Consider the following 16,189-nt stretch of genomic DNA (forward strand, 5'->3'; position numbering starts at 1 on the left):
AATATACCTTTAACTACAATCTGACTTTTTCGCCAATTAATTAAATTAGCTACTGGAATTGATGCGAGTCTAATCTGGTGTTAGCAAAGAAAACAGGCTAATTTAGTTAAATACAACAGTTAATGTTCTCCGCTTAGTGAAACTGACTATAACACCTGCTGTGGAGGTAAAGGAGATGCCTCATTTTACTCAAGTCTTTGTTTACTGCAGCTTACCAAAATATTTTCCTGAGGTCGGGCCAGAGAGACTCATCCTCAGGGCCAGAGAGACACATCATCAGGGCCAGAGAGACTCATCCTCAGGGACAGAGAGACTCATCCTCAGGGCCAGAGAGACTCACCCTCAGGGACAGAGAGGCTCGTCCTCAGGGCCAGAGAGGCTCATCCTCAGGGACAAAGAGGCTCATCCTCAGGGCCAGAGAGACTCATCCTCAGGGCCAGAGAGACTCATCCTCAGGGATAGAGAGACTAATCTTCAGGGCCAGAGAGACTCATCCTCAGGGACAAAGAGGCTCATCCTCAGGGACAAAGAGGCTCATCCTCAGGGCCAGAGAGAATCATCCTCAGGGACAGAGAGACTCATCCTCAGGGACAGAGAGCCTAATCTTCAGGGCCAGAGAGACTCATCCTCAGGGACAGAGAGGCTCATTCTCAGGGCCAGAAAGACTCATCCTCAGGGCCAGAGAGACTAATCTTCAGGGCCAGAGAGACTCATCGTCAGGGCGAGAGAGACTCATCCTCAGGGCCAGAGAGACTCATCGTCAGGGCCAGAGAGACTCGTCCTCAGGGCCAGAGAGACTCATCCTCAGGGACAAAGAGGCTCATCCTCAGGGATAGAGAGACTAATCATCAGGGCCAGAGAGACTCATCCTCAGGAACAGAGAGACTCATCCTCAGGGACAAAGAGGCTCATCCTCAGGGATAGAGAGACTAATCTTCAGGGCCAGAGAGACTCATCCTCAGGGACAGAGAGACTCATCCTCAGGGCCAGAAAGACTCATCCTCAGGGACAGAGAGGCTCATCCTCAGGGACAGAGAGACTAATCTTCAGGGCCAGAGAGACTCATCCTCAGGGACAGAGAGGCTCATTCGCAGGGCCAGAGAGACTCATCCTCAGGGACAGAGAGGCTCATCCGCAGGGACAGAGAGACTAATCTTCAGGGCCAGAGAAACTCATCCTCAGGGACAGAGAGGCTCATTCTCAGGGCCAGAGAGACTCATCCTCAGGGCCAGAGAGGCTCATCCTAGGGACAGAGAGACTAATCTTCAAGGCCAGAGAGACTCATCGTCAGGGCCAGAGAGACTCGTCCTCAGGGACAGAGAGACTCATCCTCAGGGCCAGAGAGGCTCATCCTCAGGGACAGAGAGGCTCATTCTCAGGGCCAGAGAGGCTCATCCTCAGGGACAAAGAGGCTCATCCTCAGGGATAGAGAGACTAATCTTCAGGGCCAGAGAGACTCATCCTCAGGGACAGAGAGACTCATCCTCAGGGACAGAGAGACTCATCCTCAGGGACAAAGAGGCTCATCCTCAGGGATAGAGAGACTAATCTTCAGGGCCAGAGAGACTCATCCTCAGGGACAGAGAGGCTCATCCTCAGGGCCAGAGAAGCTCATCCTCAGGGCCAGAAAGACTCATCCTCAGGGCCAGAGAGGCTCATCCTCAGGGCCAGAAAGACTCATCCTCAGGGACAGAGAGACTAATCTTCAGGGCCAGAGAGGCTCATCCTCAGGGCCAGAGAGACTCATCCTCAGGGCCAGAGAGACTCATCCTCAGGGACAGAGAGGCTCATTCTCAGGGCCAGAGAGACTCATCCTCAGGGACAGAGAGGCTCATCCTCAGGGCCAGAAAGACTCATCCTCAGGGACAGAGAGACTAATCTTCAGGGCCAGAGAGGCTCATCCTCAGGGCCAGAGAGACTCATCCTCAGGGCCAGAGAGACTCATCCTCAGGGCCAGAGAGACTCATCCTCAGGGACAGAGAGACTCATCCTCAGGGCCAGAGAGGCTTATCCTCAGGGCCAGAGAGACTCATCCTCAGGGACAGAGAGGCTTATCCTCAGGGCCAGAGAGACTCATCCTCAGGGACAGAGAGACTCATCCTCAGGGACAGAGAGATTTATCTTCAGGGACAGAGAGACTCATCCTCAGGGCAGAGAGACTCATCCTCAGGGCCAGAGAGACTCATCCTCAGGGACAGAGAGACTCATCCTCAGGGACAGAGAGGCTCATCCTCAGGGCCAGAGAGACTCATCCTCAGGGACAGAGAGGTTCATCCTCAGGGCCAGAGAGACTCATCCTCAGGGCCAGAGAGACTTGTCCTCACGGCCAGAGAGACTCATCCTCAGGGATAGAGAGGCTCATCCTCAGGGACAGAGAGGCTCATTCTCAGGGCCAGAGAGACTCATCCTCAGGGACAGAGAAACTAGTCTTCAGGGCCAGAGAGACTCATCCTCAGGGCCAGAGATATGCATCCTCAGGGACAGAGAGAATATTCCTCCGGGACAGAGAGACTCATCCTCAGGGATAGAGAGGCTCATCCTCAGGGACAGCGAGGCTCATCCTCAGGGTGAGAAAGACTCATCCTCAGGGACAGAGAGGCTTATTCTCAGGGCCAGAGAGACTAATCCTCAGGGACAGAGAGGCTCATCCTCAGGGCCAGAGAGGCTCATCCTCAGGGCGAGAAAGACTCATCCTCAGGGACAGAGAGGCTTATCCTCAGGGCCAGAGAGACTCATCCTCAGGGATAGAGAGGCTCATCCTCAGGGACAGCGAGGCTCATCCTCAAGGTGAGAAAGACTCATCCTCAGGGACAGAGAGGCTCATCCTCAGGGTGAGAAAGACTCATCCTCAGGGACAGAGAGGCTTATCCTCAGGGCCAGAGAGACTCATCCTCAGGGATAGAGAGGCTCATCCTCAGGGACAGCGAGGCTCATCCTCAGGGTGAGAAAGACTCATCCTCAGGGACAGAGAGGCTTATTCTCAGGGACAGAGATATGCATCCTCAGGGACAGAGAGACTAATCTTCAGGGCCAGAGAGACTCATCCTCAGGGCCAGAGATATGCATCCTCAGGGACAGAGAGAATATTCCTCTGGGACAGAGAGACTCATCCTCAGGGATAGAGAGGCTCATCCTCAGGGACAGCGAGGCTCATCCTCAGGGTGAGAAAGACTCATCCTCAGGGACAGAGAGGCTTATTCTCAGGGCCAAAGAGACTAATCCTCAGGGACAGAGAGGCTCATCCTCAGGGCCAGAGAGGCTCATCCTCAGGGCGAGAAAGACTCATCCTCAGGAACAGAGAGGCTTATCCTCAGGGCCAGAGAGACTCATCCTCAGGGATAGAGAGGCTCATCCTCAGGGACAGCGAGGCTCATCCTCAAAGTGAGAAAGACTCATCCTCAGGGACAGAGAGGCTTATTCTCAGGGACAGAGATATGCATCCTCAGGGACAGAGAGAATATTCCTCCGGGACAGAGAGACTCATCCTCAGGGATAGAGAGGCTCATCCTCAGGGACAGCGAGGCTCATCCTCAGGGTGAGAAAGACTCATCCTCAGGGACAGAGAGGCTTATTCTCAGGGCCAGAGAGACTAATCCTCAGGGACAGAGAGGCTCATCCTCAGGGCCAGAGAGACTAATCCTCAGGGATAGAAAGGCTCATCCTCAGGGACAGCGAGGCTCATCCTCAAGGTGAGAAAGACTCATCCTCAGGGACAGCGAGGCTCATCCTCAGGGTGAGAAAGACTCATCCTCAGGGACAGAGAGACTCATCCTCAGGGATAGAGAGGCTCATCCTCAGGGACAGCGAGGCTCATCCTCAGGGTGAGAAAGACTCATCCTCAGGGACAGAGAGGCTTATTCTCAGGGACAGAGATATGCATCCTCAGGGACAGAGAGAATATTCCTCCGGGACAGAGAGACTCATCCTCAGGGATAGAGAGGCTCATCCTCAGGGACAGAGAGGCTCATCCTTAGGGACAGAGAGACTAATCTTCAGGGCCAGAGAGACTCATCCTCAGGGCCAGAGATATGCATCCTCAGGGACAGAGAGAATATTCCTCCGGGACAGAGAGACTCATCCTCAGGGATAGAGAGGCTCATCCTCAGGGACAGCGAGGCTCATCCTCAGGGTGAGAAAGACTCATCCTCAGGGACAGAGAGGCTTATTCTCAGGGCCAAAGAGACTAATCCTCAGGGCCAGAGAGGCTCATCCTCAGGGCGAGAAAGACTCATCCTCAGGGACAGAGAGGCTTATCCTCAGGGCCAGAGAGACTCATCCTCAGGGATAGAGAGGCTCATCCTCAGGGACAGCGAGGCTCATCCTCAAGGTGAGAAAGACTCATCCTCAGGGACAGAGAGGCTTATTCTCAGGGACAGAGATATGCATCCTCAGGGACAGAGAGAATATTCCTCCGGGACAGAGAGACTCATCCTCAGGGATAGAGAGGCTCATCCTCAGGGCCAGAGAGACTAATCCTCAGGGACAGAGAGGCTCATCCTCAGGGCCAGAGAGACTTATCCTCAGCGTCCACACTGCAGTGCGGTGGATTATCTGGATCACTACAGCGCTAATGACACTGAGGAGCAGGAGAAGGTTTCTGACAGTTTTGTCATCTAAATGTGTGAACTTGATTGGACGCTAAACTCCACCCATGTGATTGGTGTGTAACGAACAGACACTGGTTGGATGAGAGAAGAAGACACCTTTGAAATTTGTAATGAGTATTTTGAAGGTCTAAATAAAAATGTAAAGAGTAAAATGTTTTATCTTGGGAATGTAATGAAGAGTAGACGTATTCAGCTTCAATAACACTCCAGTAAAGTAGAACTACACCATGTTCCAATTCACAATCCTGAGAAATATAAAAAACTATCAGGTCTGTCTTTAATATAAGTATTCTTTTATTTCCGTTTACACAGTGGTGATCCTGTGCATGCATTCGGTCCTGATCGGTGGGAAAACTCAAAAGCGTCTGCTGGAGACGGCTCTGGACATGCACTTGACCGATGGCTCAGTGGTCTTTGTGCCCTACGATACACTGCTCTACAGCCTGCCGTACAAGCAGGTGATGCATCCCGCACTGCACAGCAACAGCAAGCTGAGACTGGCCTACGATGCTGTGTTAACCATTACACTGGACTCAGACGAGAACTCTTTCTACAAGGCCTACCAGGATGCTATCAGGTCTAAAGAGGTGCCTGCAAACATTAAACCTCACGAGGTACAACACCTGGAGTTTTACCCCAATTTTTACCACATGTCCCTCACAGCTTTAAGTTAAATATACTGCATCGTCAGGTGTCTTTACGTAAGGAACTATTCACATTGGCCATGCTGTTGTAGAGAAATAATCAACATCAAGGTCATAACAGTGTCACCCTGGCCTGCCTCGCCCTGCCCTGCCCCGTCCTGGAGGGATTTCTTCCTCTTACACCACAGCAATGTGCCAAATATTACAATATTTTATTTATTAATGAACAACACATTGTTGATTTTTTAATCCATTTTTCCTTACATTTAATGTTATGGAACATCCATGATTTATTTATTAACCAATATTTCAACAGGATAAACCCCTTCAGACAGTGTCTGCTATCACTGGGGGTCCTGCATTAAATTATTACAATTGAAAAACAAATTACTAATTAAAAAGCAAAATACAACAACTAAAAATAACAGCTAAAAAAATAAAAAAGTCAAAATTTTTACTCTAAGAGATTTGTTAAACTATAGAATGTTCTTGAGACAAGTTAGTTCCTGTTTTCACTTCCATTATAGCAGCTATAAACACTCCCTCCCTCCTCAGAGTCTGGTTTTTCTGTCTTGAAGTTAATAAGACAAAAAAAATGACGCAGCCTCATCATATTACCGAGAAACTGCCGATATGTGTAAACTCCTCTGTCCTGAAGAGTCAGGAATCTTAGAGAGAGTTACAGAGAGCTGACACTGGAGACTCCTTCCATAAAATGCTAAATAAATGTCTCTTAATAGAAAACATCACCCAATCAATGATTATAGTGTTTTCTTTGTTAAAATCTGTTTATCGTTAGTGTTCAATTATATGCAGCATCCGCTGTACACGTCCCTGTGAACGAGCTGTTGCCATAGAAACGATAACATATTAGAAGGAGTGCATTAATATAAACCTGTGATCTGTGTTATAGCAGGAACTACATCAGAGCTGCTGTTATAGAAAATTATCAGCACCTCCTGATTCAGAAATTAAACTGTGTGAAGTGTAAATGAAGAAAATTCATTCAGTTATAAAACACATTACAGAATCTTTTCATTGCTCTATAGATGTATTGTTTCAGAAACATTGAGACATGGTCTTTACTTCCCCTGTAGGTGTCTCCTCTCTTTGGCACCATTTACACGTCCATCATCTTCATTGCCAATGCTCTACAGAACATTCGTGAGTCTGCATCCTGGCTTTCAGGGACAAATCTAGCTCGCCATACTGGGAACATGGTGTTCCAAGGTTTCAGTCAGAGTGTTCGTACCAACGGTTCTGGAGTTAGTCTTGTGGACTATGTGGTGCTGGATACAGATGGCCATTCCTGGGAACTGCACCCCACTCACACTGTGGACATACAGGCTAACGCTGTTCACTACCTCGGGAGACCGATCCACTTCCCTGGCGACGTTCAGCCCAAAGCTGACTCCAGATGTTGGTTCATACCTGGAGGACCTCTTTGTACCAGAGGTAGGCCTAAGTTTGGAAAAGTATATGGATTTGGTTCATTACTTTCATGGTAGTGTTAGTATACTAATCAAAATCCAATTTGGAAACCATAGTTTAACAAACTGATTTGTTTTTCCTGCATCAGGACTAGACCCGCTCATGTTGTTGGAGGTGTTCCTATCAGCGCTTCTCATAATATTGTTCATAACTAGTCTCGGATATTGTACACGGTAAGAATACTGTAAGCTACATATATCATTTTTTTACTCCTCATTTTGTGCTCAGTGTCGAGTATGTATTAATTTTGCTCATGCTTCCTGCTGATTTAAAATGCTAGACGTCGTCTCAATCAGATCAGAATGGTTCGAGGTCCCAATAAGATTCTCCTCACTCTGGCCGATGTGACCTTCATCAATCCCTCTCTCAGCAATAAGGTCAGTCCCATACTGACGACATGATGTACCATCATGTACTTTTGAGTCAGATTGTCCTTGTGATTACTTTAAGGTCCTCAGGACAATATCCTGTAATTTATTGTTGTTGTTTTTTTTGCCATTACATTAAATGAAAGTCAAAAACGCTGATCAGTGATTAGATTACAATTAACTGTCTTTTAAATTCCCATCATTTTTTGCACTTGTCTCCAGTTGCTAGCGTACAATATATTTCTACTCATTTTTATGTTTGCCCTTTCGTCATTCAGTGTATCATAAAAAACAAAAAAACAAATCCTGAAAAATTGAATAAAATTAAATACGAACAATTAATTTGAGGAACAATTTGACAGGATGACAAAGCAATTAATTCTCATCTGCTCTCAAACAGGACACTGTGTCCTTTATTCGGCTTCAAGTTTGAATTTATGAGTGACATTTTTAATAATTTAAACCTTCCCCGTAATTACTGTGATTTAGAAAGCGAGTATAGATGATGGTAAAGGAGAGGCAGAGAGATGTTTGTCAGAAATGGACAGCAGAATGAATTCACGCCTCTCCGTCTCCGACACTGCTGAGCCCAGCTACGAAAACTCCAACGTGGCCATACTGGAGGTACAAGAAAGTATCGTTTATCTCATACTTTAATCCAATTTCCATTTCCTCAAGCAGGAGAACATATTCTCATGGTTTTATTGTGGTTCTGTTCAGGGGGATTGGGCTTGGCTGAAGCGGCTGCCGTCTGGACACTTCAGGTCAATAAATCCTAAGACTAGTGATGTTTTTGAACTGGTACGTCTCTTTCACTGATGTCTTTATAATAAGAATATTATGGATTTTAAATATTCTAACAAAACTGTTTCCCAAACAGATGAGAGATATCCGTCATGAGAACCTGACTCCATTCTTGGGGTTCTTTCATGACCATGGTGTCTTTGCCATCGTCACTGAGTTCTGCTCTCGTGGAAGTTTAGAGGATTTGCTTCACAATGAAGATGTTAAACTGGATTGGATGTTCAAGTCTTCACTGCTACTGGACCTGATCAAGGTAATCAGACAGGATGACACCCTGTGAAGCTGAAGAAAAGATGATTATTGTGTTGGGGGGAACAGTTGGTAATTCTGAAGAAGCAGTGGCTCATGGCCTGGGATTTGGATGTTTCAGAATGATGCTAATGATGACCAAAAAAATGGAGACGTTATCACACTTGACTCATGCTACAGGCTACTCTCTCATGAATTTTTAGAGTAACCCTGTAACATCATCATCTAGAGCCTCAAAAACCATAAAAAGACCCAAGACCTCACACACAAAAAATCAGCATTCAAAAATGGAGACACATTTCTTCTTCTTTTTCTCAGCCTTCATGAGAGGAAACAAGGTCACCATGGTGTGGCACAGTTCTGATGTTTGGATATGATCCACTCCGTGATTCCCCTTTCCCCCGAACCCACCTTTAAAGCTGTATTCCATAAACACTCAGATGAATGTCTGATCCAAGGACGCGTTATCCTAATGGGCTTCATGGGCAGCTGCCCAGAGCCTCGGCCACTAGGGGGCCTTGGAGGTAGCGAGATCGGAAAATATGAAACGATATTTTCAGAAGTTTTGATCATATTGATAACATTTTTGATGCATTTCGCCACCTGTAAGGAAGCCCACCTTCTCCCGTCGCATAAATCACCCATCATTGTCAATATGATCACTGTCCACCATGTCTTCACACGCTACGCCAGCTTGAGTTCAAAGATTTAATTAAAGACTTCGCTTTCCAGAAAAGTAGGAAAGTGCCCTTGTAAGTTGACCCATGGCTGTCAAACTGAATGCGCAAAGCTGTGTGCCGCTGCTGTTTGGGACATTACAAGGATGAAATGTTTCACATAGCCTAACATTTTGAGATTTATTTCTGAGAAGCAAGATATTTTTCTTTCTTTGTTATCGTTCTTTGTTTTCACAAGTTAAAAGTCGCCTGTATTCCAAAATGAAAACGAACGGTTATATACCAAATGAATGTTCTTGTTCTGAATACTAAAGAAACTGTTGTAGGCCTCGGTTATGTTCTTGACATGTTGTTCATTGACTCACTCATTCAAAGGCTTCTTGAGGTTAAACTTTAGTTAACCAGACTTGTTAACCGTGATGTCTGATGGATTTTTTCACCATGCAGTTGCCTATTTCACCATTGCTTTTTCTCGATTAAATAGGTGATGATGGATATAAAGTTTTATCGTTCAATAGTATTTCTAATTGTGCCACTGTCATTATTTAAGTTTCTGTGTCTAGTTAGACAGGCACGTCTGAGGGGGTGAATTTGCTGAGCGCAGTTGACAACAGGCTGGGGGGGGGGCTTGGGGGGGGGGGTCTGCCCAGGGCCTCGGCAAGGGTTAACGCGGCCCTGGTCTGACCAGTCTCAATATAAGAATTTAAATTTACCTTAATTTGGGTTTGTCAGGGCATGAAGTATCTTCACCACAGGGGTGTGTGTCATGGCCGACTCAAATCCCGTAACTGTGTTGTGGATGGACGATTTGTGCTGAAGGTAACTGACTACGGTTACAATGAAGTTCTCCATGCCCAAAAGTTCCCCTACACAGAACCCAAAGTGGAGGGTAAGTGTTTCATTTACACACAGAATAAACTTTCAGCACATCAGCAAAAATCTGCAAACACATTGACTGTAACAGAAAGTGTTTTTATTTTTATTTTTTTATAACATTCATAAGGTTTCCAAGAAGGTTGGGCTGTAATATTCCGAAATGATGTTCCTGCAATGTTTTACACTCATCTGCTGTAATAATTCTTCATAATGTTATTAGAATGTTTCAAACACAACATTCACAGGCAGACAAACACTTACAGAAAGGTTAATGTTAATGTTTCTACAGCTAGCCATGTTGCAGCAGTGTGTACAAACTTTATACTGAAATGTTATCAGAACAGAAAAACAGAAAGAATAAATTTATCGAAGCATAAAGTCCAGAACGGGTCAGCTGATCTAAAACTGTTGAGTTCTCAGACTTCAACGTGAGCTTCGCTGCTGAAATCACAGTCTCTGACTGTCAGTCATGTGGGTTTACTAAAAAACGGAGAAGAACAAAGTTTCCTAAAAGCAGAGTTATTAAAGAAATTGTGAATATTGCAGAAGAACAAGTTATAGTGGAGCTCCAGCGGAGCATCATACCTAAGAAAAAATAGTAAACCCATCGAGTCGATTTTTGTGGTTTGTCCGTGTACGTGTACCACCAGTCATACACACCGCCTAGTGGCCAGTGTTAGTAATTACCAGTCATACACACCGCCTAGTGGCCAGTGTTAGTAATTACCAGTCATACACACCGCCTAGTGGCCAGTGTTAGTAATTACCAGTCATACACACCGCCTAGTGGCCAGTGTTAGTAATTACCAGTCACACACACCGCCTAGTGGCCAGTGTTAGTAATTACCAGTCACACACATCGCCTAGTGGCCAGTGTTAGTAATTACCAGTCATACACACCGCCTAGTGGCCAGTGTTAGTAATTACTAGTCATACACACCGCCTAGTGGTCAGTGTTAGTAATTACCAGTCACACACACCACCTAGTGGTCAGTGTTAGTAATTACCAGTCACACACACCGCCTAGTGGCCAGTGTTAGTAATTACCAGTCACACACACCACCTAGTGGTCAGTGTTAGTAATTACCAGTCACACACATCGCCTAGTGGCCAGTGTTAGTAATTACCAGTCACACACACCGCCTAGTGGCCAGTGTTAGTAATTACCAGTCACACACACCGCCTAGTGGCCAGTGTTGGTAATTACCAGTCATACACACCGCCTAGTGGCCAGTGTTAGTAATTACCAGTCATACACACCGCCTAGTGGCCAGTGTTAGCCAGTAAAGAAATAAAACAAAAGAGACTGGCTAGGATATAAGAAAATTCTACAACCCAGAAACAGATGGGAGCTCCGCTTTAAGGCAGTGCCTAAATCTATATATTAGTTCAGTTATTTACCTACATTTGGTTTGCAATTATTAAAAGTTGGGGTTTAAAATATAATATCCATGACGTCTCAGAAATGTGTGCTGTGCTGTAGTTGATTGTGATATGTGTATTATAGCATCATGTTGCTCAGGCCTGGTGTCAAGGGTTAAATGTTTGTGAGTTGGATTCACTGCACTGCATGTTGGTCTTCACACAGATCTGCTGTGGACCGCTCCTGAACACCTGCGTACTCCACACCCTGGACAGTTTGGTAGTTATGAAGGTGACGTCTACAGCTTCTCCATCATCGTCCAAGAGGTGGTGCTGAGAGAGCCACCATTTTTCATGCTCCACATGCCTGCTGAGGGTGAGCCATAAATACACCAGCATGAAGAAATGCCTACACACAGCGTGGTGCTGATGTGAATAATAATAATCTCATCTCATCTCATTATCTCTAGCCACTTTATCCTGTTCTACAGGGTCACAGGCGAGCTGGAGCCTATCCCAGCTGACTACGGGCAAAAGGCGGGGTTCACCCTGGACAGGTCGCCAGGTCATCACAGGGCTGACACATAGACACAGACAACCATTCACACTCACATTCACACCTACGCTCAATTTAGAGTCACCAGTTAACCTAACCTGCATGTCTTTGGACTGTGGGGGAAACCGGAGCACCCGGAGGAAACCCACGCGGACACGGGGAGAACATGCAAACTCCGCACAGAAAGGCCCTCGCCGGCCCCGGGGCTCGAACCCAGGACCTTCTTGCTGTGAGGCGACAGCGCTAACCACTACACCACCGTGCCGCCATAATAATAATAAAAAACACTAATGGTGTGCCGTGTGATAAGAATAATTATATTTATATCTATTTACCTGAAAGATCCTTTTATGCAATGCAATTTAACAAAGCAGGTAAACATCAAGCACATAAACAATCTGCAGGGATTCATAACCTGAAAGACGGGAGAATAATCCTTCTGGAGGAGTAAAGAGGAATAATCCTTATCATTTTATTATATGATGTAAAAGGTGGATCTCTGGCTTAATTTCAGCAGATTTATTAGATATCTTCATCAGGTTCATTAGCGGTTCCACTGAGGTTTTTCAAACTGTTATTCATACCTGTGGTGTGTTATGGAATGTTTTAATCCAAAGTGGTGTCCTCTTCTCTCCAGAAATCATCCAGAAGATTAAGAAACCCCCTCCGCTGTGCCGGCCCGTGGTTTCTCCAGACTACGCTCCTATGGAATGCATTCAGCTCATCAAACAGTGCTGGAACGAGCAGCCAGACAGACGACCTGCCTTTGATGAGATCTTTGAACAGGTGATGTTCTCCTTCACTCAGATCCAACAGCAATCAAGACAATCGATCAATTCATTTCTAATTCATCCACAGCCTCAGCGTCAGAGAAATTACACTTGTAGTGAAAGTGTTTAAAATCTTACTGGATTGAAAGCAGAAGTATCTCATCTCATCTCATTATCTCTAGCCGCTTTATCCTTCTACAGGGTCGCAGGCAAGCTGGAGCCTATCCCAGCTGACTACGGGCGAAAGGCGGGGTTCACCCTGGACAAGTCGCCAGGTCATCACAGGGCTGACACATAGACACAGACAACCATTCACACTCACATTCACACCTACGCTCAATTTAGAGTCACCAGTTAACCTAACCTGCATGTCTTTGGACTGTGGGGGAAACCGGAGCACCCGGAGGAAACCCACGCGGACACGGGGAGAACATGCAAACTCCACACAGAAAGGCCCTCGCCGGCCCCGGGGCTCGAACCCAGGACCTTCTTGCTGTGAGGCGACAGCGCTAACCACTACACCACCGTGCCGCCCAGCAGAAGTATTTCAGCCAAAAATATACTCAAGCTGAAGTACATACCGTATTAAAAGTAAAAATAAAGGTTTTTAACTGGTGAATTTCCTCAGCGATGAAGTGACGCTAATGTCATGTTATTTAAAACTGTTAGATTATTATAGTTTTAAAGCAACATTTTGTCTGAAAACATCACTCAGTTTCTGTAGGTTTGCTGCTCAGCTACTGTACATGACTAGCGTTACATTAACAACTGGATTTAATGCTACTCTAACTTGGCATTAGTAAAGAAAACAGGCTAGTTCAATTAAACATACCCAGTTAAAGTTAACAAATTAGCAAAACATAACTTGCTTTTAGATGGAGTTCATGCCAGCTGTGGAGGTAAAGGAGACGCCTCATTTTACTTGAGTCTTTGTTTACTCCAGCATACTGAAATATTTTCCTGAGGTTCGGCCAGAGAGGCTCATCCTCAGGGCCAGAGAGGCTCATCTTCAGCATCCACACTACATTGTGGTGGATTATCTGGATAACTACAGCACTAACAACTCTGAGGAGCAGGAGAAGATCAAGCTGCTGATGAAGTGATCCATGATTATTTATCATTATTGTTTTTTCTATATTGATGAATTTGATTGGATGCTAAGCTGAAATGATTGGACGCTCAACTGAGCTCATGTGATTGATGTATAGTGTGCAGTCATTGGCTGGATGAATGCTTAAGAAACCTTTGTGATGAGTACTCTAAAGGTCTAAAATGTAAAGAGTAAAAAGTAAGTTTTTTTTCTCTTTGGGAATTCTCTAATGGGGGGCGGCACGGTGGTGTAGTGGTTAGCGCTGTCGCCTCACAGCAAGAAGGTCCTGGGTTCGAGCCCCGGGGCCGGCGAGGGCCTTTCTGTGTGGAGTTTGCATGTTCTCCCCGTGTCCGCGTGGGTTTCCTCCGGGTGCTCCGGTTTCCCCCACAGTCCAAAGACATGCAGGTTAGGTTAACTGGTGACTCTAAATTGACCGTAGGTGTGAATGTGAGTGTGAATGGTTGTCTGTGTCTATGTGTCAGCCCTGTGATGACCTGGCGACTTGTCCAGGGTGAACCCCGCCTTTCGCCCGTAGTCAGCTGGGATAGGCTCCAGCTCGCCTGCGACCCTGTAGAAGGATAAAGCGGCTACAGATAATGAGATGAGATGAGAATTCTCTAATGGGTTTCAGGAATTCTGTTCCTATTCAGTAAACTGTAGGTGCTAAAGAAGGCAACTGGACTTGCTTGAAATCCTTGAAGATGTTTCACCTCTCATTCAAAAGGCTTCTTCACTTCTGTCTGACTAGTGGGGAGTTCCAGGATTTATCCTCTAGTGAACCAAAAGCAACCCTAAGAAGAGTCGTTGAGGTCACATGGGTCATTAACCCTCTCAGTCATCCTGTAGGTTTTAGGGTCACTGGAGGCCGGGTGTAAACGATGTTAGCAGCCTAGAGGGTCATTAGGGTGATTGGGTCGTTGTCTCTCTCTCTCTCTCTCTCTCTCTCTCTCTCTGCCATCATGTGAGTCTTTGAAGTCAGCTGATTCTTGGTGTGGATATGTATTCAGTTTTCTGGGAAGTCTGACAAGGACTGCATTGTAGGTGGCTGATAAGTGGTGTCTTGGACCACCTCCTCTATTCAGTGAGGTCAATGACTCTCTGGGCTGCTAATACCATTCACACCTGGCCCCCAGTGACCTACACCTACAGGATGACTCAATGGCCCATGTGACCTCAATGATTCTCCTTAGGGTTGCTTTTGGTCCACTAGAGGATAAATACCTGGAACTCCCGACTAGTCAGACAGAACTAAAGAAGCCTTTCGGATGAGAGATGAAGCGTCTTCAAGAATTTCAAGCAAGTCCAGTTGCCTTCTTTAGCACCCACAGTTTACAATGACCTGGATGACTGAGAACCTTCACAGACATGTTCTTATTCAGTGTTTTTCCTGAGTGTCGGTATCAGTGCTGTGAAAAAGAATTTCATCTTTGGCCTCAGTTTCGGAACATTAACAAGGGGAAGAAGACAAACATCATCGACTCCATGTTGCGAATGTTGGAGCAGTATTCTTCCAACCTCGAGGAGCTCATCCGTGAGAGGACAGAGGAGCTGGAGATTGAAAAGCAGAAAACAGAAAAACTGCTCACACAGATGCTCCCTCCGTGAGTGTTACACACTCTCATTTCACACACAAACCCTCTACACACACCTCCTAGACATAAATAACAGCTATAAGTGTCTTTACCATGTAACACTCATGCTGTTTCCCAACATACGCAGGTCTGTAGCTGAGGCTCTCAAAGTGGGCGGCACTGTGGAGCCCGAGTACTTTGATAACGTCACGTTGTACTTCAGCGACATTGTGGGCTTCACCACCATCTCCGCCAACAGCGAACCCATCGAAGTGGTTGATCTACTCAATGACCTGTACACCTTATTTGATGCGATTATTGGAAACCATGATGTCTATAAGGTAGAAAGGTTTTATTATTAAGATACAGTAATATTACAATAAGGGATTAACCTCATTAACCAAACAGCTCTCTAATAATAAAATCTGTTGTTCGAAATTATATCCTAAAATAATAATGAAAACACCTGGATTTCTGCATCTTACATTCTTCTTTAATTAACTGGGAGTGAGTTTGCAGGTCAGAAGAAACACCTTAATTGGGAGCACTGTTACTTAGTTAAAGGAATGATCCTCCATGGGAGATTATATTCTTCTTCTTCTTCTGTAATTAGATTAACTGTATGACGTGTATGTATATATAGAAACACACACTGCTCATGACCTTTAAAAGAAGTGAACTGTAAATTAGTTTGAAGAACTCTTAAACATTAAAATGTCCTGTACACTGTCAGTGCTGTCAGGCAATAATCAGTACACTTAAAATGTTTATACTCTTCAGATAATTTATTGATTATGTCCCTAAATATTGATAACTAACCCACACCTACGACGTTCAGGTGGAAACAATTGGAGATGCGTACATGGTGGCATCTGGGGTTCCTGTCCCCAACGGTGACCGACACGCTGCTGAGATCACAAACATGGCGCTGGACATCCTCAGTGCGATCGGCACCTTTAAGATGAGACACATGCCTGATGTTCCAGTACGCATTCGAATCGGACTGCACACGGGTCAGTAGCCTGCACTCTCAGAAAATAGATTAGATTAGATTAGATTAGATTAGATTAGATTAGATTAGATTAGATTAGATAGAACTTTATTGATCCCTTTGGGAGGGTTCC

The 16,189-nt window shown here is 45.6% G+C and overlaps 1 protein-coding gene across 2 annotated transcripts in view; it reads left to right on the top strand.

The window, feature by feature from the left end:
- Positions 1–16,189, top strand: part of LOC132895751 (retinal guanylyl cyclase 2-like) — a 29,737-nt gene that overhangs the window by 2,891 nt on the left and 10,657 nt on the right. For both annotated transcript variants that reach the window (XM_060936586.1, XM_060936587.1), the window contains exons 3-15: positions 4,920–5,221; positions 6,349–6,706; positions 6,831–6,915; positions 7,023–7,119; positions 7,600–7,734; positions 7,831–7,911; positions 7,991–8,167; positions 9,573–9,729; positions 11,305–11,454; positions 12,272–12,420; positions 14,932–15,095; positions 15,214–15,406; positions 15,904–16,078. In XM_060936586.1, the coding sequence (XP_060792569.1) occupies positions 4,920–5,221; positions 6,349–6,706; positions 6,831–6,915; positions 7,023–7,119; positions 7,600–7,734; positions 7,831–7,911; positions 7,991–8,167; positions 9,573–9,729; positions 11,305–11,454; positions 12,272–12,420; positions 14,932–15,095; positions 15,214–15,406; positions 15,904–16,078 (2,223 nt within the window). The remainder of the gene's footprint in view (positions 1–4,919; positions 5,222–6,348; positions 6,707–6,830; positions 6,916–7,022; positions 7,120–7,599; positions 7,735–7,830; positions 7,912–7,990; positions 8,168–9,572; positions 9,730–11,304; positions 11,455–12,271; positions 12,421–14,931; positions 15,096–15,213; positions 15,407–15,903; positions 16,079–16,189) is intronic.

The sequence above is a fragment of the Neoarius graeffei genome, chromosome 12 (assembly GCF_027579695.1).
Source record: "Neoarius graeffei isolate fNeoGra1 chromosome 12, fNeoGra1.pri, whole genome shotgun sequence".
NCBI classification, from domain to species: Eukaryota; Metazoa; Chordata; class Actinopteri; order Siluriformes; family Ariidae; genus Neoarius; species Neoarius graeffei.